The following is a 22,333-nucleotide window of genomic DNA, read 5'->3' on the forward strand; positions in this document are numbered from 1 at the left end:
ACGTGGTGCTCTGAGGTGTCCCTAGGTTTGGTTCCCATTCTCGGGGGTCTTCCGTTTCGCTGCTGGGCAGGGTGCCTGGCCCACTGCAGTGATGGATGCACTTTTGCCCCCTCCCCCACTCCTGCCAACTGAACTGCTGTAACGTGGGGCCTGGAGGTCTGGTCACTCTTTCAAACTCAGGTGACACTGGTTTGTCCCTGAAGACCACTTCAGAGTCCCTGGGCCTTGTCCCTGGTTTTGAAGAGCTGAGGTCAACTCCAAGTCGAGCATGTGGGTTTGCCTGGGGCCCAGATGCTCCCTGGCCTTCGCCCGTGGGCAGGGGTGCTTAGGTAGCAGGAACGGCCTGCCGAGATGCTGAGCCCGTGCCTTGAGTGTTTTCAGGTCCTGCTCCTCTTCGGCCCTGGTTGCAGATTCCTACTAGTGCTTTTTCCAAATACTTTGCCGTTTCAGCCTTTTGATTTCTGAAATTCCATAATGATGCTGGCGTTTTTTCAGTCCTGGGTAGACTGTGAGACCTAATGTTACTGTGCCATGCCACCTCCGTCTTGGTCGTGCTCATCTCAGGCTGGCCTCATTCTTGGTTTTGCAAAGCTCCTTCTGTGAGGGCGCTGCGAAGGCTGCCTTTTTTGTTCCTTAACCTGCTTCCAGATTGTCTTTCTGTCGTGCTTTTACTGCCTCGGGCCTTGTGTGTGAGGTCTCGCTTGGGCACAGTGGCCACAGTTCAGAGGACCCGCCCATGGCACAGGCGCAGCCCCCGAGGTGCCTGAGCTCCCCTTGGCCACAAGCTCAGTTCCAGGAGTGGCTGGCCGTTGCTTCCCCAGGCTCCCTTGAGGAGGGAGGCCAGGTGACCGCAGGCAGGAATTCTTCCCGTGAACGTCCACGTCTTGTAGAGCGCCACCTTGTTCACCATTACTTTAAAAAGGTTTCTTCCAAAAAGCTGTTTCTTTTTCCTGTAATCCTTTTCTCTACCCTCTACTTTCTCCATATGGATTCGGGGAAACTTTTTCTTTATGTTTTGCAGTGCCGGGACGGAGCCCTGAGCCGCCCAGGCGCGGTGCAAGCGCCCGAGCACGGAGCTCGCCCCCAGCCCAGATCTTTAACTTTTCATCGCTTGCTCCTGAGAGTTGCCTTCTAGCTCAGCAGCTGCAGCCCTCCCTTTCTGGCCTGTCCTCCGTTGCTCAGCACCCGTCGGTCTGCGGGGGCTCCTCTCCCAGTTTTCACTCTGTCCAGGGCACCCCGAGGCCCTCCTGGGTCTCTAGAGGCTCCGCCCTCTGCTCCGAGGGGGTCCTTGTTCTCTTCTGTGCCTTTCATGGCAGTCCCCCATGCTGTGCTTGTCGTGTAACACTGGGCCATTTTAGACAGAGATTCATTTTTACAGTTATTTTTTTTTTTTCCTTAATTAAAAAAAAAAAAAAAGGACCTTTATTATTCCTTTATTGCCAACTGACTGTTGGGATCCTGAAGCTGAACTGGACGCCCTGCAGCCCTGGGTCTAGACGGAGGTCCTTCCTGCACCCGCCCAAGTCGCAGTGTGCGGTTTTTAGGGGCCTCACTGAGGCTCCGGGGCGCGCAGCCAGCCTGGCCCTCTGCTATGCGCCTCGCTTTCTCTTGCACTTGGGGGTGGCCCCGTTGGCCGCAGGTCACCTTCTGAAGCTGGTAGGCCTTAGGCTGTAAGAGCAGCACAGCAGAGGCCGCTGACTGACCCTTTCCCGAGGCCTTCCGTCCTCTCGCCTCTGCGGGGAGATGGAGGGGCAGTTGCGCTCCCTCAGATTTGCTTTCTTGCCGTCTTGGCTGTTTCCCTTTTGTCTTCAGGAACATGCCGCCTCTTCGTCCTTCTTTCTTGCTTTCCTGGGTCTGGTCTCCTCCTTCCTGCCACCCTCTGTCCTTGTGTTTTTTTGCGGAGCCTTCACTGACAGCCTTCTGGGGGTGAGCAGGTGTCCACCCTGACTTTGCCCATCTCCAGCCTCGTCTCCAGCCTCCCAGCGGCCGGGCCTCACTTCAGTACTGCTGCTAACTGAAGGACCACCCGGGCAGCCTGTGAGCTTCCTGGATATCAGCCTCAGGAACCCGAGAGAGTACAAAAGGTCAGGTCGTTTTCTGTCCGTGCAGCTGGTGCTTCATGCGTGTAGATTTCTAACCATGCCCCTGCCATTCAGCATTGCTGGCTGCTGTGCACCTTCCGGGCCCCAGGAGGACAAAGTGCGTGTGTTAGGTCGCTTTCCCTTACTGAAACAAATACTGGAGGCAAATCAACTTATACAGAGAAAAGATTTATTTTGCTCCAGTTTTAGAGCTTTCCATTCACTACTGGTTGGCCCGGATGCTTTTGGCCTGTGGCAAGGCAGCACATCCTACCTGCAGGGCGTGGTGGAGGAAGTCTACTCACCTCCTGGCCTGGGGCAAGAGAGGCAGGAGGAAAAAGGACTGGGGTTGCACAGTGCCCTTCGGGGCATGCCCCCAGGGACCTAAAGCCTTTTACTAGGCCCCACTCCCTAAAAGTTCCACCACCTCTCATTGTTCCTTGGCGCTGGGGACCAGTCCTAATACATTGGCCTTTGGGGGTCATCTAGTTCTAAATGACAGCAGCATGATTGGGAGTTACACCATAGAGTCAATCTGTTGGATTTGAGTCCTTGACTCTTCAAACTTAACTGCATAAATTAATCTGGATGGTCAAGCATCATGCACAAGGGGGCATGCACAAGGCCTGGGTTCAATTCCCAAAACTTCCCTAAAAGAATAAAGTGTAATATATTTATAAATGTTCATGGCAGCATTATTCATAATAGCCCCAAAATGGAAATAGCACAATGTTCATCAACAGATGAATGGGCCAAGCTGGTGTGCAGGCCTGTAATCCCAGCATTTGGGAGGCTGAGGCAGGAGGATTGCAAGTTTGAGGCCAGCCTCTGTAATTTAGCGAGGCCCTAAGCAACTTAGTGAGACCCTGTCTCAAAAGATAAAAAGGGATGAAGCTCAGTGGTAAAGTACCCCAGGTTCAAACCTAGTATAAAAAAACAAAAACAAATGAATAGAATATTATTCAGCTATAAAAAGGAATGAAGCCTTGACAGGTGATAGACATAGATGAACCGTGAAAGCGTGCCGAGAGAAGCCAGGCACAGAAGACACGTGGGGTATGAGGTCCTGCGAACTGTCCAGAATAGGCGGATCCAGAGAGGTGGAGAGCAGATCAGTGGTTGCAGTGGACCACCAGGGGCCACTGACGTGGTGAGTTTGTTGTGGATGGTGAAAATGTCCTGGAATCAGTGGTGATGGTTGCACAAAGTCACAAATAGACCAACACTCACTGAACTGTCTGTGTTAAAATGGTTACAATGGCAAAAAAAAAAAAAAAAGAAAAAGAAATAAAACATTTAATAAAAGTAACCAGGATTGACCTCGGCTTGCTGTGCCTTCCTGCTCTTTGTCCGTGGACCTGTGCATTTTGGAACTAGAATATGGGCATTTTCAGACTCTTGTGCCAAAACGGCTTTCATTGTCCCCTGCCCCTGGTCATACTGACTACTGAGGTTGTTTGAGTGCTTGGTTATGTTACTGTTTGAGCCTGGAATGTACCCAGAGCCTCTTGTGTTGAAGTCCTCTTGGTCCCCAGCTGGTGGCGCTACTGGTGGGAGCTAGGAGTTGGGGTCATTGGAGGCATGCCTTGGAAGGGTGTGCTTCATGCCTGGACACCTTCCCGCCCACTGCTCCTGGCCATGACATGAGCAGCTCTGCTCTGCCTTACTGCCTCCCCCATGATGCTCTGCCTCACCATAGCCTGTGGTAATAGAGACAAAGAACCATGGAATGAAACATCTGAAACTGTGAGCCAAAAGAAACCTTTCGTCCTTTAAGTTGATTTTCTCAGGTATTTTGTCACGGTGATAGAAAGCTGACCAGCACCCTTACAAATGTAAAATGGACGGCTCTTACCAAAAAGCAGATAATTTAAGGAATATTACCTTTTGAAACAATCTGAAACAATACATAATTATAGTTAACCTGCAATTTGTTCACATTAATGGAATTCCAGGATTTTGTATCATCATAATGGGTTGTGTCAGATTTCTGTTGCTGTGACAAATTCTTGACAAAGTCAGATTGAAGGAGGAAAGGTGTATTTTGGCTCTTGTGTCAGAGGTTTCAGTTAATGGTTGCTTGGGGCCTGAGGCAGCACAGGACATCCTGGCAGAGAGGGGAGAGAGAGAGAGAGAGAGAGGGAGGGAGGGAGGGAGGAGAGAGAGAGATGGAGGGCTGGGGCTGAAGACTCAATATCCCCTCCCAGGACATTCCCCCAAAGGTTCCTTCACCCCCAGCAAGGCCTAAGGGTGACAACGAAGCCGTCAGCACATGAGCCTTTGGGGAATGTTCAAGATCCAGGCCACAGCAACCTTGCTTTCCAAGTTTAACACAGTTTTAAAGAAATTCTGCTTCCCACGCTATGCCAGGCATTTCAGAAGTTCTCTTTAAATGTTTTTATTGAATTATCTATGCTTGCTGTTCCCATTTCATTAATGTGGACAAATTGCAGGTTAACTATAATTACGTATTGTTCCAGATTGTTTCAAAAGATAATATTCCTTAAATTATCTGCTTTTTAGTAAGAGCTGTCCATTTTACATTTGTAAGCTGTTGTACAGTTTTTCTAGTTAGAAAATAGCTTGCTTATCTTTCATGATCACAAAGGCAATATCTGCTAACTGGGAAAAGGCTGCTAGATGGGGGTCTTTATTTCTCAGAGGTCTCCCAGTAATTCTAGGTCTGCAAAGGGAGAAACCTGCTTCCTATTTATCTGCTGCATCATTTATCTTCTCTGTGCCTTGAGTTTGCTTAACTTTCATCATTTCTGCCAAATGGCTTCCTAGATGCTTTCTCCAAGATAGGAGCCCAGGATGCCATTGTCCTTCTGTTCAAAGATTGTGTCTATCCTGTTTGCAAATAAAGAGGAGGAATAGAGTGCTTGTTATTTGTTCTGCCAAGTCCACTTTAATTCCTTTTTTTTTTCCCCCAAATTTTTGTCTCAAGATTTTCTGACATCGCGGAGCTCTGTGCTTTTCCATGACCCACTTAAAACTCTCGCTTATTACGTAGCTCTTTTGTAGAAAGGAAGGTGTCGACTCCGGGGACTCTTCCTCCACCTGGTTGTGCACCACAGCTCCCTGGTGGCCTCTGGGCTGCTGCCTCCACCTGGCCCCCTTTCCCTGCAGAGTCCCTGCCCAGGGCACCTCCAGGTGGGACGTGGGGGCAAAGGTGGGCCACTCTCTTCAAATGAAGATGACGTTACTCCTGCCTCCCTTTCCTCTCTGGAGTGGTTTTTCCAGGAATAAAGATGGTCTCAGACCCTCTGTGTCCTTATCAGAAAGCCCCTTGGTAGCTAACAGCAAACTGGGCGGAGACAGTTCCTTGGAGTCAGGGTTAAAGCCGGGTGTGACGTTTTCTTCATAGGCCTCCTGGGCGATGGCGAAGCTCCTGGAGGGCTGGGCCTCCTCCTGGGTGACGAACCACTCGGCCCGTGTCTGAAAGGACGGAGCTGGGGACGACCAGGCGCTGGCTTCATGCTGAAGTTGGGCCTGCGCTTCTGTGAGGCCGGGCTCGCTGCTCTTCCTGCCCTGCTGACCCTGAGTGGCTCCGTCGTCATGGGCGGTCATCTGTGGAACGGAAGTACGTCTGTCTGCACCTTTGTCTCCATTCTCGTCATGATTCTGTTGGTTTAGATTTCAGGTTCCAAAGCCTCTTTCCCACTTCTCCCTCTGATTGAGATGGAGACTGCTCAGAAGCCCTCGACTTCTTCAGAAAGTCTGTTCTGAAGTAGGAGATGCTGGGTGGGCTTCATGCAGGGGGATCCGAGCTCACTCACAGAACAGGGAATTACGTTTAGGAAGTTGATGGCCTTGTTTTCCCTGTTTCACAAGCGAAGGGCTGGGGAAGGAGCCCCTGTGAACGAGTAGGGCCGCTGTGTTGGCTTCCATCACTGTGACAAAATGAGATAATTGGCTTGTTTTGGCTGATGATCTTGGGGTCTCTCTCCAGGGGTGGTGCACTGCACTGCTTTTGGCCCTGTGGTGGCACGGAACATCATGGCGGGAGCACACGACAGTGGAGCTGCTCACCTTGTGGTAGCTGGACAACGGGAGCGGAGGAGGGTGGATCCCTATGTCGCCTTCAAGGGCATGCCCCTGTGTCCTGACTTCCCTCCACTAGCCCCAACTCCTTACGGTCCCACCACCTCCCAATAGCTTTCTCTGTCCACCCTTGTCACTCTGAAATTCTGGAATAGTCCCAGAGTGTGGGGAGCATGAGATCAGAGTTCTTGGGTGGGTTTCTACCCGCTGGTCGGTTTTTCCACATTTAGAACTAAATATATGTAAAAGAATACAACAGAAAAATAATTATGACAGCGAGAAATACTGACAGCCGCTAAGTTTGTTCTGGTCCCCTGGGGTCTCTTTACATGTCATCTCTGTTTTGTTATAATTATCCTGAAAGTAAAAGGTGTCACCTCAAGGAAACTGAGACTTCAAGCAGGGAGCTACTTGCCCAGACTCCGCCCCTGTGCCCGCACCCAGGTCCTCCGCCTTCCCGCCACTGCCCCAGAAGAACACCTCCCAGCTCGCCTGCTGGAGTTCTCTTTTCTCTGAGTGGTGCCAGGTTTTCTTGCTGCCGTTTCTGAGCTTGTGTCCTTTGCAAATCCTGCAGCTCCCTTTCATTTTTCCCACCGCAGTAGCGTCTGGTGCGATGCCTGGGGTCCAGGGGCAGGTTCTTTGCTCGGACATCTTGGTTCTCATCTAGTTTACAAATGATCCTTGGCCTCTGTCCTCCCTTTGCTGTTATTCCCTCTCTGGATGCTGCTGCTTAAGGCTCTAGCGAAGATCAAGATAGTCCTGCTCGAGGGTTTGTAGAAACCTAAGGAGAAGGTTGTTTTCGGCAGGCAGCTGGGTTTTGAGGGTTGTTTGCACACTCCTCGCTGCCTGAGTGGGAGCGGGCTGCCTTCCTCAGTGCAAAGGAGACGAGGGTGTGCACAGGGCCCGTCCCTGGGCAGCCAACTGGGGACAGGGAGGCTTCTTGTCCTTGGCCACATGTGCACTGCACTCACCTGTGTTTCTATGCATTGAACAAATTAAAATTGGATCCAGTCCCAGCTCTGTTCCCGGAGGAGGTCAGGGCTCTGACCCCATGGAAGGAGGGAGGCGAAGGGGTGAGGCTGCCCAGGGGAGGATGCGAGGTCTTGGGGTCGATGGGAGCCGTGGTCAGGGTGGGTCCTTTGCCTCCTCTGGGAAGTTCCTCATAGGTCCCCAGGAGGCGGGCCGTCCGCGGGCAGCCCCTGTATCTGGGTTTAGGCTCAGGCTGAAAATTCTCCTGCCCCCTGTGCTTGTCTCAGTCCCCTATTGTGTGAGATCTGGGCTTCCTTCCAAAATTGAGTCTATGCTTGAGGCCTCCTTCCTCTCCAGCTGTTAGGCAGGGGCTAGTGGCAGAAAAAAGAAGATGGACACTTCTGTTGCCCGGGGGAGGCTGCCGGCGCTGCGGGAACTCTCCTGGTTCTGAGGAGGGGCGGAGGCCCTGGCCCCCCTGCAGGCTCCCCTAGGCCAGCTGGGCTTTGGAGTGTTGGGGCGTGGGGTCTGAGAACCACGGCCACTCTCACTCCTCCTCTCCCTCCTCCTCCCGTCCCCTTCCTCTGTATCCAGCAAGAGGTGTGGGACATTGTGGGTCACCCACGCCCCTTACTCACAGTCTTCTGATGCTGCTGATTTGATTACTTCAGCCGGAGCCAGCCTCACTGAGTGGTTCCTTCTGGTGTTCGGTCAGCGGGCACTTTGTGCCGGGACTGTGCAAACCTACGTTGTCAAGCTTCTGTCATCTGTGACCGAGATCTGTCATTTGCCACGGATGTGCCTCTGACTGGGTGCCATTTCAGAGCCCTGGTCGCCCTCTTAGGCCTACGGCGTGTCCAAAAAGCTAAGGCCTGATGAAGTTCTGAATTGTGCAGAGGGGCTGCCTGGACCAGGCTCCTGGTCGCCACCTCAGACTTTTGTCAGCGTTGTCCCCTCCCTTGCTGTGTATTTGGTATTCCTGGCACAGACCCTCCCACTTGGTCCATTTGCTGCCTCTGGCTTGGGGCCCACTCCACTGTTGTCATTACTCTGTCCCCACCAGCCAAGGCTTCCCATTCTTGCTTGGCTTGTGGTGCCCGGAGGTCAGCACACAGTGCCACCCTGGGCCCCACAGAGCCCTCTTTAGGATGCGAGTGAAGGGACAGTTTGCAAATAGGAAACATTTTCTCTATTTGTTTCACCTTCTGAGACCAACCCAGACAGCTCGCTGTCCACTTTGTGGTCCACTTTGGCCCAAGGTGCCACAATGGTGCAAGATTCTTTTCAGAGACCTCCTGGCACCCTGCTGTTTATTGGGTGCAGGGAGGCTCAAGGGCTTGGTCTAACAGAAGTGTTCATCTTCTTTTTTCTGCCAGTTGGTCTCTTTTTAAGCAGACGGGCACTTCCTTCCAGGAAGAGGCTCGGGGTCCCACTGACCACTCCTGGGGTGCCACTGACCACTCCCGGGGTGCCACTAACCATCCCTGGGCTGCCTCTGCTCTGAGGCCAGTTTGATGAGGACATCTGGAGGTCGTGTGGCTTAGGGACTGGGGAAGTCTCTTGTTTATTCTTCTGCCCTCACCTCCACAGCCACACCCCAAAAAGAGGACATTAGAAGCAGAGTTGGTCTGAGGTGTGGTTTACCTTCCTCCCTGAGAGCCGCAGGTGGAGGGAAGTATGCTGCTTGCTGTCTCATTAACAGACTTCTCAGAGAGGACAAAGGAGGATTCCACTTGTGGTTTTGTCCCTCCTGTCCCCTATCCTGGAGAGCCCACAGCCTGCTGTGAGTGAATGGACTTGGGCATGCGACTCGTGCTTACCTAGTGGAGAACTGACCACCTGCAGTTTGTCCCCTTCCAGGACCATCCCAGACTTGAGGCAGCCCTGGGAGGACCCTCTGCTCAGCACCGCCTGGGCTGTGAGTGCTGCTATCCTGGAAGGCTGAGGCTGGGCAGAGTTTTGTCTCTTGCTCCAGGTCACCCGAGAGCAGGCCAATCAAAGCTAAAGCTCTCCCTTAGTGTACAGAGTGCCAACAGTTTCTAGACTGTTCCCTCTTGTCATAACTCTCGTGTCCTGCAGGCCAGTAGCCATGTGTTGATTTCTGTGTTTGACGTTCTGAAGCTGAAATCTAGCTTGGCAAGGCCCCAAACAAACCTGAGGGCAACGTACAAGCCACTGACACATGGGCTTCGGGAACAGGGTCAGTCCACCTGGGCCTGCTTCCAGTTTCTCTTGGAGCTTAGTCCTGGAATTGCAGGCTTGACCTCTATTCTTGGCCTATCAACTCTATACCCTTGAACTCCTTTGTCCCACATAGGAAAAGGTAAGGATCATCTCTGGAGATGTGTGGGGGACCTCTGGGTAAGCAGAGTCTGCCTGCGTGCACGCCTGAGGGAGGATGGGGTCTTGTGTTATAGATGATTTGCCAGAGGTCACAAAGGACCAGGGAGGGGATCCAGGTATTTTGCCTGTGCGTTGCCCGTGATGCCATATTTTTCCCCCTTTAGGCTTTATTGGTCCCATAACTATTTACCCAGTTGGAATTGACAGAAGAGCAGGGAGGAGATCAGTCTCTGCACAAAGGTCATTTGCTCTTGCCAAGCCCCGCCAGTGGTAGGGTGAGTTCCAGCAAGATCAGTGGCTCAGAGAAATGCAGGTTGGTGTGCTTATTTTGGGGGCCGAGGAAGAGGAAGGTCAAAGCCAAGGGGGTGGAGGGTATGGAGAGCATTGAGGGAGAGAGCGGTGCCAGGAGCACTTAGCTCGAAACGCTGAAAGATGTGAGCACAGATGGCCCCTGGAAGGGTTGAGAAAGAGGAAGGGAGACACCAAGTCCGGACGCTCAGAGGCCTGGAACCAGGCTGTCCCTGCCATTGTGTGCTTGTTGGGGCTAGAACTTCTGTCCTGTTACCCCCTCTATTCCTTAGCATAAGACTTTAGGTTTGCAGTGGGAGCCTTCAAGCCTGGCCTGCTGCCTCCGAGGACCTGTCCCTGCGAGGCCTGCTTAGGCCCAGGCGCGAGTAGCCCCAGGCTGTACTTTGGGAGCAAAAGTCCCCCTCCAGTGGGTCTTTGGGGTGCTCTCATCCCTGTATCCTGTGTAGGGATGACAGATGTCCGTGGAGTTACCTGGGGCCCCAAGTGCCGGCCCCGTTCCCAGCGACACTGTTGTTTCTTAAGTGGGACCTCGTGAGATGGGCTGCCAGAATCGTGCTGGGGAGCTAATTTTGAGTGACCTAAGTTTTTTGTATAAATGGATCCCCTCAAAAAGTTTGCCTGGGGCCCCACAGACTCTAGGGGCAGCCCTGCCTGGGGGCTACCCGTGGAGCCCTCCATTGCTGGCAGCTTTGCGCCTGGACCAGAAAGGAGGATAAGGGCCTATTGTCTGTCCCTGGGGCCTGAATAGCACTTTGTTCTCCTCTCTGGTTCCCCCGGCCAAGCAGCTTCACTGCGGCTGCAATTGTAGCAGTCTATGAGAAATCCTTTCCCACCAGACCTCGAATTGTTTATTGGATATTCTGGGAGGACAGGACTCTGAGCCAACCAGGGGCCTTGTGCTGGTGGCTTCTCGGTGGGGCTCCTAACCGAGAGGCCTTAACTGTGAGGGAGGTCAGGGAGACCCTTTGTTAACGTTGAACTCGGGGGCCGGATGGCAGGAATGCGGGCCAAATCTGAATCTGCAGGCAGGGCATCTGGTGGGCCCAGTGGGTGGACTAAGGCTGGGGGCAGGTGGGCCAGGGCAGGAGATGCTGGGCTCCACCACCCTCTCCCTGCCTGCTGCCTTTAGGCTGCTCACCGCCTCCCGGCCTTCTCCAGTGTGGCAGCACAAAGCCTACCGGAGAGCTGGGAGTCCGCTGGGAGTCCGCTGGGTGCCGAGGTCAGCGGAACGGGAGGTGGTGTGGACAGAGAGCACTGTTAGACTTGGAAGCTGCCTGGCCCTTTGAGGCCATCAGCCCTGCCCCACTCAGAGGTGGGTGGGCCACCTGCGAGCACCAGGTCACACCACTCAGCGCACCCCCAGCTCACAGGGTCAGCTCTGTAGACCCCAGGCTAGCCGGGTCTTAACGCAAGCGCCCCAGGGCCCTGCTGGCCCTCAGGCCAGTTTGGGGGGTGTGGGGGGGTCTGTGAGTCACAGACTTTCCTGACAGTGCCGACTGCTCTCTTCCTTTCTGCTGTGCTGGCATTCCCAGCATGGGACAAAGGCTGTGGTGGCATACCTGTTGATGCCTTTACCGGGATCGGGGCAGTGGCACCGACTGCCTAGTGGCCTGGAGCCCTTCTCCTCCATTTCACTTAACAATGGCCTTAATGAAGCAGTAAAACTAATTTATTGTATTAATTCACCTGCTTAGTTCTTGATTGAGCCTCTGTGTGATGAAACAGGAAGTGAGTGTCTGGTTTAGCCAGATTCTGGACCGGGAGAAGCACCTGTGGGTCACGTGAGTTGCGCACTGAACTGGCTGGGTTTTCAGGGACCACAGTTTCTACTTGAAAGAGCAACTGACAAGAATCTGCTGTTACTCAGCCTTGGGTATCTGACCAGATTTTTCTTGAAAATGAGTCTTCTGAGCCTGTTGTTTCAAAGAAAACAGCTAGTGATACTGTAGCTAATGGCAAAAGCAGAGCTTCTGGGCACAGCTTAGAATTTGGGAAACTTGATCTATTGTCCTGAGCTGGACAGCTTCCTGGTGCTTCAGGCTCTTCTGATGACATGGGTGGCCATAGCCCAGGTGATATTTTGCTACAGTGTTACCTAACGCCCTAGCATCTTCAAGATCAGCTGGGTCAGGGAGCCCTTGTGCTCCGGAGGACCAGCACAGGAGGTTACGAAATCATGCTGGGAACAAGGCCCATTTACAGCTCGAGAAAGGCCATTGGGTTTTAATGTCACGTAGCAGGAAAAGTTTGAGGCTTCCAGCTTCCACAGTACCATGAATTCCTTGCTATTTGTTGAGTTTGGGGGAGCATTGAAGAGCAGTGGCCACCGTTGTCTGAAGAGGTTATTGAAATGTCTTTCCCTTTCTCAAGTACATGTCTGGGCAGGTCCAGGTTTTATTCATAAACAATGTAACATCATGGTAGAGCACAGAGCCAAAGCGGAAATGCAAACAGGAGTGGATTTTCCCCCCCATGGCACTGGGGATGGAGCCCAGGGCCTCACTCATGCACAGCAAGTGCTCTGCCACTGATCACGACCCAGCTCTGTTGCTATTTTTAAATAAATACATATGAAGGAGAGCACTGCATCCCAGAATACCCAGCCCTATGCTTCTCTGTCTGCAGAGACCTCCCTCTCTAACAGAATGCCCCCTGAGGTCATGGGGCAAAGAGGCTGCTTGGATGGTTAAAAAGCAAAACTAAAACCCTTTTATTTCTGCAAGTATTCCAACTTTTCAATGAGCTCTGGCATGTATTACTTTTAAAAATTTTTTTATAACTTCATTGAGATACAATTCATATACTATAAATTGAAATTCACTGTAATTGAAATGCAGTCTCACTGTGTTGCCCAGTCTGGTCTCCAGCTCCTGGGGTCAAGTGGTGCTCCTGCCTCAGCTTCCTGAGTAGCTGGCAGGTGCCATCACAACTGGCTAAAATTCACTCTTTTTCAAAGTGTATAATTCAGCCAGGCACAGTGATCCACATGTATCCTCCCAGTGACCTAGACGGCTGAGGCAGGAGGATGGCAAGTTCCAGGCAGGTTTTTAGCATATTCACAATATTGTATAACCATCTTCACTAATTCCAGAATATTTTTTTCACCCACAAAGGAAACTCTGTGCCCATCAGCAACCACTCCTTATTTCCCCTTTCCCCAGCCTTTGGCAACCACTAATCAATTGTCTCTGAATCTGCCTGTTCTGGACATTTCACAGAAATGAAATCATACAACTCATGGCCTTTTGTTCCATCCTCTTTCACAGAGGATGTTTTCAAGGTTCAGCCACTTCGTAGCAACTAAGAGCACTTTAACAACCGAATAATATTCCATTGAATGGATATACCCCATTCTGTTAATCCATTCATCAGTTGATGGGCATTTAGTTTGTCTCCACTTTTGTCTATTATGAGAAATATTGCTTTGAACATTTGTGTACAAGTTTTTGGGTGACAGGTTTGTTCAGTTACCTTGTGTACATACATCTTGGAATAAGATTGTGGATTGTTTGGTAACTTTAATTGTTTGGGGAGCTGAAGGACTATCTCCGAAGTGGCTGCCTTTTGCGTTCCCTTCAGCAGTGCTTGAGGCTCCAGTCTCCATGTGCTCACAGCACTTCCTGACCTTGTGGTTGTAAGGTGGGATCTCACTGGGGCTTGATTCATGTTTCCCTTGGCTAATGGTGTCGAGCATCTTTTCCTGTGCTTATTGCCATTGGCACATCTTCTCAAAGAAATTTCTATTAAGATTTTTTGCCTCTTTTTAAATTGGGTTGTCTTTTCATTGAGCTGTAAGTGTTCTTAATATAGTCTGGATACTAGACCTTTATCAGACTGAAATATTTAGAACTTTTTTCTAATATAAGGATTGTCTTTCACCTTTGTTTTGGACTGGGGATTGAACCCAGGGGTGCTCTAGTCCCCATCCCTAGTCCTTTTTATTTTTATTTCTTAAAAGGGGTTCAATTTCTTTTGTTTGTAGAAATCTGGTTAGTCTAGCACTGTTTGTTGAGTTGTCGTGGCCCCTTGTTGAGGACAGTGGACTGTAAATGTGAAGGTTATGCCAATCTGTGTGTCACCTGTATGCCAATGCCTCCTCATCTTGGTTCCCGGAGCTTTGTAGTGAGTTTTAAAAATGGGAAGTACTAGTCTTGCAACTTTGTTCTTTTTCAAGATTTTTTTTTTTTTTTAAAGAGAGAGAGAATTTTTTAATGTTTATTTTTTTTTTTAGTTTTCGGCAGACACAACATCATTGTTTGTATGTGGTGCTGAGGATCGAACCCGGGCCGCATGCACGCCAGGCGAGCGCGCTACCGCTTGAGCCACATCCCCAGCCCTTCAAGATTCTTTTGGCTCTTCTGGTTCCCTTGTATTTTCCATGTGAATTTTCGGATCATCTTGTTGATTTCCCCTGATAATGGGGATTGAACCCAGGGATGCTCTACTCCTGAGTTACATCCCTGGCCCTTTTTAAATTTTTTTTTTGGGGGACAGGGTCTCTCCAAGTTGCTAATGCTGGCCTTGTGATCCTCCTGCCTCAGCCTCCTGAGTTGCTGGAACTACAAACCCACACCCAGTGGGAACTGTGATTTTTTTTTTGGGGGGTGTACTATAAATAGAACTCGGGGGCACTCAACCACTGAGCCACATACCCAGCCCTATTTTATATTTTTTATTTAGAGACAGGGTCTCACTGAGTTGCTTAGTGGCTTGCCATTGCTGAGGCTGGCTTTGAACTCCTTCAGCTTCCCAGCTGCTGGGATTACAGGCGTGCGCCACTGTGTCCGGCTCTCGAGCTGTGATTTTTGAATCCACTGAATCTGTGGATCCATTTAGGTATTGCCATCTTACTGGTATTAAGGCTCCAGTCCATGAACATAGAGTGTCTTTCCTTTTCTTCAGGTCTTTGATTTCTTCCAGTGATGTTGTGTAGCTTTCAGAGTCTCCATTTCTGTTGTTGGCTGATCCTCAGTGTCGTGCTCTGGTTGGTGTTCGTGTTACTCTCTGTTGGTCTGGCTTTCCGCTCTTTTACGGCCTGCTCTGCTCCTTCCTTCCCACCTAGACCGAGGGCCTGGTGTCTTGTGGTATGGTACTTGCATCGTGGCTAATTTTTTGTCTACAGTGCTCGCATGAAGAAGGCACAGCAGTTATTATCCCTTGTCTGATGGGGACAGAAGCTGCAGTCCAGGCGGGGAAGTGACTTGCCTCAGGGCACAGCTCTGGTTAGTGGCAGCAGAGGCAGGACCAGGATATTCTGATTCTCAGCCCCTGCTCCTGCTCAGGATCGTGTGTGGGGCTGACTCTGCTTTGAACCTTCCAGGACTGTGTCTTGGTCTCTGCCTTTCGATGTTGTAGCCCCAGGGTGTGATAAAAGAGAGAAGGATTAAGGCTGATGCCACAAAGCAGGCCATTGGTCTCCGTGCCAGGCATCTCTAATGGGCCACTCTCCTAGGAACTGCAAAGCGCAGCCCTTCCTGAGTTCTCATCGCGACTCCTCAAGATGATTTGGCTCAATCTGCTTTTGTAGATCAGGAAGCAGATTCAGAAGGCGATAGAAATCCCCAGTTGGACACCGTAAACCTTGGAGCTGCAGCTCACGTTCCACAGCTCAGGTGGCAGTGCTGGGGAGGGACCTGTGGAGACGGGAGCCATGTGGAGAGGCAGGGACTGCGAATCGAGAGCTCCGTCCACACTAGTGTCTGGTTGGATTGGTTCTGAAGTGCGTGTTCACTGGTATTGCACTGTGGGTGGCCTGTGGCACCTCTCTGGGGGTGTGGAAGACAGCAGAGGCCTGGGAGCCTCAGACCAGTGCCCGTGGTGTGGCATTACCCTGTGGTTGACAGGGTGGCATCTAGCGTGCCACACACAAGTCGTGCCTCCGTCGATCCATATGGTGAGCCTGTCAAGTGTGGGGACCGTCACCCTCTGCCTTTGTTTCCCATGCCACCTGCATCGTTTCCTTCACACGCTGGGCCTCCCTTACAAGGCGTGAACAAGTGACAGGAGTTCTCTTGCCTCCTCCCTCCACTGCTGTCACCCAGCCTCCGTGCCTCCAGCTGGTTTCAAGGCGATGAAGAAGGGGAGACCAAGGCCAGTAGGGGGTCCAGCCCTGGTGGCATGAGCAGCTTGAATAGGATGGACTGTGAGCCCAGAGAAGAGGGCTAGGACAGGGACAAGAGCTGCCTCTTGTCAGTGTGTCCCCACCCCCAGAGCTGAGCCCAATGGCCTCCTTCTCCACTTGGAATCATCTGCTGGCTGGTTGTGCCTGTCACACCAGGGTTACCAGTGCCATTTAACATCTGAGCACCCGTCACCAGCTATGTGGATAATGTTGCCACCCGCCTACCTGAGCCAGACACTTCTTCCCCGCATCTTCTGTTTGTCTGAGGTGAAGAAAACAACTATGAAAACAGACTTTGCTCTGTACCCAGGGTTTTCACACCCGCAGATTCAGCCAACCGTGAACCAGAACTCCTCAGACAGCCGGGTGCGATGGCGCACACCTGCTATCCCAGCGGCTCAGGAGGCTGAGGCAGGAGGATGGCAAGTTCAGGACCAACTTCAGTAATTTAGCAAAGTAAAACATAAAAAGAGCTGGGCCGTAGGCGGGCGGCAGAGTGCTCACGTTCAGTCTCCAGCCCTGCAAGACACTGGACAGTGAAAAACAGGTATTCTGGAAAAAAATGTTGTGTGGCTGCTGATGGTGGCGTGGACTGTGGGCTAGTGCTGATGGTCACTGTGCTGAGCAAGCACGGGCTTTACTGTCATTTCCTAGACAATACTGCACAGCAGCTCCGACTTGACGCACAGAGGGAGACATGCGTTCTAGGTTATATGCAAATGCTGTGCCATTTTACAGGGTCTTGGGCCTCTGTGATGTCGGTGTCTGCAGTGGTCCTGGAGTCTCCCCTGAGTCCCCCCTGGAGTCTCCCCGTGACGGCTGCAGTAGTAACTTGAAGGTATTTAAACCTGCACAGGGGGCTGGTCGTTGCCTGTTTCCGGCGTGTGTTAGATTTTCTGCTGAAACTGAGCAGCAGCAGGACGCACTACGTTCCTCTACTGAGGGGACCTGGGCCGTTGCCCTCCTTCCCAGCCTGCTGCTCGCACCTGCTGCTCCAGCCACGCAGACTTGATGTGGCTTGTGACCCCCTCAGTGGCTCGACATTGCCCTGCCACGCTGCACCCTCCCTGCCTGCAGTTCCCTGCCGGTCACCTCCTCACCCCTGGGTCTCCTCTCTGCCCACCCCATTTCCCCCCAGCCTCCCGTTGCTGTTTGCCTCCGGCCCTCGCCCTCTCTGTTCTCTCTCTGTATAGTAGCTCCCCCGGGCTTGACTCGCCTCTTTGTTTACAACTGTGGTCCTTTCCCTGACCACGAGCTCCTAGAGGGCAGCCACCAAACATGCCTTGGGCAGCTGCGGGCCCCATGCTGAGAGCCAGGCAGCTGTGCTGGACTGGACAGAATGTGGCCATGGTGATCTTTTTGGTCTGATCCAGTAAAAGCCCAGCAATGCCCACTTCATTATGATCGTGATTATGGTTATGAGCCGCCCATTTCTACTTCCTGTGCCTCCTGGTCTTTGCTTCAGAGGGGACCTTCCTCATGCCGTGTGGGCAGAGCCGAGCAAGCCCTGGGCCAGCGCTCCAGCAACTTCCAGTCAGGGCGGGTGGGCACCCATTCCAAAGGTTCTTCTGCGTGGTCTGTGTGTACTAGGAATGAGGTGTGACCTGTGCCACTGGCCATTGTCCCCGGGTCTCCTCTGTCAGTAGGCAGGCCCAAGCAAAGACCTGAGTCCCTCGAGGACCTCTCTCAGGATGCAGGCTTTGCTGCGCTCCCAGCACTGCATCAGGATTCTCTGCTGGGTGCCACAGGGACACCACAGCACCCTGGGCTGCTGGGGTTCCCAGGAGAAGGTTGGGGAGGGGTGGTCATGGCCAGCAAGCCCTCAACCCTGACTGACCGCCAGTCTCTCCCCTTACCTGGCCCTCCTTCACTAAGTTCTTCAGTGTCTGGAGATTCTCCAAAGTTGTTAGGAACACAATGTTAGGAGGTGTTTTTCCTTCCTTTCTGTCCATTCCTCTCAGAAAGTCCTTTTTTTTTTTTTTTTTTTTTTTTGTACTGGGCATTGAACTCAGGGTTGCTTTACCACTGAGCTACATCCACAACCCTTTCAGTTTTTGAGACAGGGTCTTGCTAAGTTGCTGAGGGCCTCCCTAAATTGTTGAGACTGGCCTCAAATTTGAGGTCTTCCTGCCTTAGCCTCCTGATAGTTGGGATTACAGGCATGTACCACCTGTGCCTGGCAGGAAGGTTTTTTTGTGAAAAAAACGGAGGTAGAGGGCTGGGGATGTGGCTCAAGCGGTAGTGCGCTCGCCTGGCGTGCGTGCGGCCTGGGTTCGATCCTCAGCACCACATACAAACAAAGATGTTGTGTCTGCCGAAAACTAAAAATAAATAAATAAATAAATAAATAAATATTTTTTAAAAACCACACACACACAAAAAATGGAGATAGAAACTGACTGGGATCATATCTGTTGGCTGCTAATGAGCAGCCCTGAGAGGAATGTGCTGTTAGCCCCCAGTTTAAAAATGGGGAAATTGAGAAATAGGGGTGCAGTGATGTCTCAGACCACACACAGCGACAGAGTTAAGGTCCCAGCCCAGGGGCTGGGGTTTTAGTTCAGTGGTAGAGCACTTGCCTAGCATGTGTGAGGCACTGGGTTCGATTCTCAGCACCACATATAAACAAACAAATAAAATAAAGGTCCATCGACAACTTGGAAAAAAAAAGATCCCACCCCAGGTCTGTGTGACCCTTCTCTGTGCCGGCTTCTCTTCCATGAGAACCCATCCAGGTCTGGAACCCAGGGTGGCCAGCACATCCCTTTCTGGCCCCTGGAAAGGGATCCTCCTTCCTGATTAAGTTTGGTTCTTAACCCGGGAGAGTCACCCCAGAGCGGTACTTTTTCCCAAGCAGATTCAAACCCTCCGTAGACCTGGACTTCAGGTTCTGCCAAGCTCTTGTCTGAGGGTCTCACCGCTCTCTTTTAGAGTAGGGGTAAATGTCCCCACCCTGCCTTCTGCCTGGTGGCATAGGGAGATTAAAGTAACGCACAGGAAGAAATCTCACTGAAGAAGTGTCTAGTTGGCCTTGCTCTTCCTCTGGCCTTGCTGCTGGGCGGCCTGCAGGCCCAACGTGGCCATTTCCCTCCAGCTCTGCACCCACCCAGCTGCTCACAACCAGATGGCAAGTCGAAGGTGGGTGTGAAGCTGCTGGCACCCCTTTGCCTCCAGCAGGGAAAGAACACTCACACCTCCCTCCTGCCCGGGAGGGCAAGCCTCGTCACAGCCAAGCCTGGTCACAGCCAAGCCTAGTCTCGGCCAGCGGCTGGGAGCGAGGGATTACTGCGGCGTCTCCCCCCACGTGCCGCCTGGTCCTCTCTCCTCGTGGTATTCCTGGGCAGAGCTCTGGCCTGAGTGTCCAGGGCTTACTTCCCAGCATCTCCGCCTGCCAGTTTCTGCCAGGGCTTCTTAAAGGGTAGCTTCCCTCGGGGGGCTGGAAGGGAAGCAGAAACCTGTTGTCAGCTCTGAGAAAGATGGAGAGAGCTTAGTGCCGTCTGGGATCCCGGACTGAAGGGCTGCACCCGTCCTCTCGCCGAGCTCTCCGGGAGATGCGCATCTGCTCTGCCGACCTAGGCCTGGTCTGGCTCAGGCGCACCTGCATCTCATTAGCCTCTCTGGACGTGGGCCACTGTGCAGTGTGTGCCCTGACCCCGCAAGGCCTCCTTTGAGTAATTACCTCGAGTTCAGGAGACCACACAAGACAGGACAGTGAGCCATTGACTGTGCTTCCTCCAGGGATCTGGTCAGAGCTCAGCCTGGGGTTTTGTTTCTGTGATGTTGGGTCATGCTGGCGGGGGACGACTCTCTTCTTGTTCTTGCTGGGTGGTCTTCGGGCTAGGACCACATCAAGTGCAGCGATCAAGGTATGCTTAATAGTATGTTCAAGCATTAAAAAATCTAATTGCTGGGGCTGGGGTTGTGGCTCAGAGGAAAATTGCTCACCTAGCCCACGAGAGACACTGAGTTTGATCCCCAACACCACACCAAAATTAAATTAAGGTATTGTGTCTATCTACGACTAAAGAACAAATATTTTTAAAAAATCTAATTGCTAATGAATCATACTGCACCACCAGCTCACACTGACTGCTGGGTAACACATGCCTGTGTGAGGGTCCTGTCTCCCAGCCGCATGGGAAGAAAGGCCGGTCACCAGTTCCCAGGTGGCCAGGCTAGGCAGAGTAAGGTCTCTGCAGGAAAGAGGAAGATGTTAGACTCTGCTCACTTCCTCTTCTCCCCACAAATCCTCTGCTGTTTCCCTTAGGCCATATGCCCACCTCTCTCCTAGCCAGCTTTCCTGGCCCGGGTCCTAGCTCTGGCCCTGACCCACCCTCCCTCGGTAAAATTCAAATACCACCACCCTTTAATCCCTCCACTAGAGCCCATGGGCAGTGGCTTCACACCGCCCCTCTTTCAGCTTGTTTTTCCTTTGAACAGTTGGCCTGAGGCCCCCGAGTCTGGGACTGATCCCCCTTTCCCTCTCCCTCTGTGCAGTAGGGGAGGAGAGGTTGGGAAGGTCACTGCAAGGGCTTAACCTAAACCATCAATTATGAACAGGCAGCATCAGGAACAGCCTGGCCTCCCTGAGGCTCTGCAGACCAGCTGCCATGGCAGGAGGACCAACCTTCAGAGGCCTCTGGGCACGCTGTTTTGGTGGGGGAACACCCACCTTGTAGCCGTTGTCACTCTAACATCTGGAACCTGGCAGCCTTCTAATAGGAAAAGAAGAGGGCAGGGGATTCTGGGACTAGGTCTCTAAAGGACAGGAATCCCTGTAGAGTCAGAGTAGATCATTGCTCAAGGGCCTGTGGGGACATCTGTGATCGGGGATGGGCAAATTCCCTGACAGTGAACACAGATTCTTCCTGAGACCTTGGACAGCGGAATATGGGTGGTAAACCCTAGAGCTCTGGGCCAGAATGGCTTTATGTGGTCGTGACCATTGGGGAAAAAGTCACAGAGTCACTGTAGAAGTGGTGCAGCTGCCAGTGTTTGGGGCGAGACTGTTCTTCATCCTGCAGCCAGGCTCAGGTGTGCTGTGCTCAGCTCCCCCACCCCTAGGCCTCGACGCTGTGCCCTGGAGCTGTGGAACAGAGGCCTGGCCTCCTTAGGGGAATGTGACCCCAAAAGGCCAGGGTCAGCTCCAAGACGTGATGTGTTCTGGACAGCAGTGAGGGGGAAACGCGTCCCCGTCTATTTGCTGGGGGCTCAATAGGAGTCACGGCTCAGATCTCAGGGCAGGGAACAAGTCCCAGTTGCTCAGGAGAGAACCTTTCCCTCAGTTCAGGAGGAGGGCACTGATAAGGGCCCTGTGGCTTCTGGCTCTTTATCTGTAACTACAAACAGGCCCGACTCCCTGCCAGGTCATGGGATATCAGTTCAAGGAGAAGGGGAGCCTGGGGGCATGTGTGTTTGGGGACAGGGAAGGTGAGGTGGAATGCTATGGATGTCCTCGCTTCAGCTGTATTTCTCTCCGCTTTGTCCCCAGCTCCCCAAGATCAGCACTTGATAAGGCTGCGCCTCTACTCTGCCCTGTGTAGACCAGGGGTGGAGGGAGTTAGTCTAAGACTCTTGCTCTATCTGGTGGCTTTCCCCCACGACTCTGAGGAAACCTGTCATCATGAGGGGGCTGAGGCCCGGACAGTTGGGACTGACTGGTCTGGATGAACGTGGAATGGCCTCTTGTGCATTGGCCTCCTTCCGACTGGAGTGAAGGCCAGCTTTATGCGGGCAGGGACCTTTCCGCTTGTCCCCAGTGCCCAGTCACCGGCATGTTGTAAGGATTCAGCTGGGTGAGCAAACGCCCTCTTCCCTGCCTTTTTCTTTCTGGGCATTAACTCCCTTGAATCTCTGCGTCTTCTCTTGGTGTCGCAGCAGGCTCCTCACTGGCCACCATCTCTTGGTGCTGCCTTTCCTTAGCTCCCAGGGCTCTTGTCATTCTGGGACCCTCCTGTTCCCTGCCTGAACTCTTGGCTTTGGGCTCCTGCCCAGTAATACCAGCAGCCCCCTCCTTATACTGTCCCTTCAGATTCTCTCCTGTCTTGGTTACCCCTCCAGTTTCTTTGTCCCCACCCCCTCTGCTCTTGTGGGGGGTGTTTTAGAAACATGCCAGGCTCAGCTCTCAGGGCAAGCCCCCCTGGGCAGCGAACCTGGTGGCAGCTGCTCTGGGTGTTTGGGCACATGGCTCCTCCCCTCCTTGCCAAGGCCAGCCTCTTTCTCTTGGTTTTGCTTGTCACCTCTGTGCTGATTGCCCCAAATCAGTGTGTCTGCATTTCCTGCTGGGGCTTATGGCCTTGCAAAAAACCAAAGCAGAACAACAACACCCAAGCAAAGTCTGGCCTGGCAGTTGAGCCTATGTGATGTCGGTGCACACACCCTGCTGTGGACTGGCTCGCACACGTTCTGGTATTTAACCCTCCCAAAGGATATTCAAAGTTGAATTATTGTTCTTATTTTTCGGAGTCTC

At 52.4% G+C, this 22,333-nt stretch overlaps 1 protein-coding gene across 5 annotated transcripts in view; it reads left to right on the forward strand.

The window, feature by feature from the left end:
- The window catches only part of Pc (pyruvate carboxylase), a 105,317-nt gene that overhangs the window by 20,917 nt on the left and 62,067 nt on the right, over positions 1-22,333 (forward strand). The window contains exons 1-2 of one of the 5 annotated variants that reach the window (XM_046445126.2): positions 9,629-9,747; positions 16,603-16,702. The exons of 1 other annotated variant lie outside the window; for it this stretch is intronic. Coding sequence is in view for 1 of the 4 variants with exons in the window: in XM_046445125.2 (XP_046301081.1) it covers positions 9,742-9,747 (6 nt within the window). In the remaining 3 variants the exon portion in view is untranslated. Of the gene's footprint in view, positions 1-9,264; positions 9,415-9,614; positions 9,748-16,602; positions 16,703-22,333 lie in introns of those variants that run through there. 3 more of the 5 variants (XM_046445130.2, XM_046445125.2, XM_046445127.2) reach the window with 3 other exon arrangements.

This window comes from Marmota monax, unplaced genomic scaffold (genome assembly GCF_021218885.2).
Source record: "Marmota monax isolate L192 unplaced genomic scaffold, Marmota_monax_Labrador192_F-V1.1 WCK01_AAM20220418_F8-fsc00038, whole genome shotgun sequence".
In the NCBI taxonomy this organism is placed as follows: Eukaryota; Metazoa; Chordata; class Mammalia; order Rodentia; family Sciuridae; genus Marmota; species Marmota monax.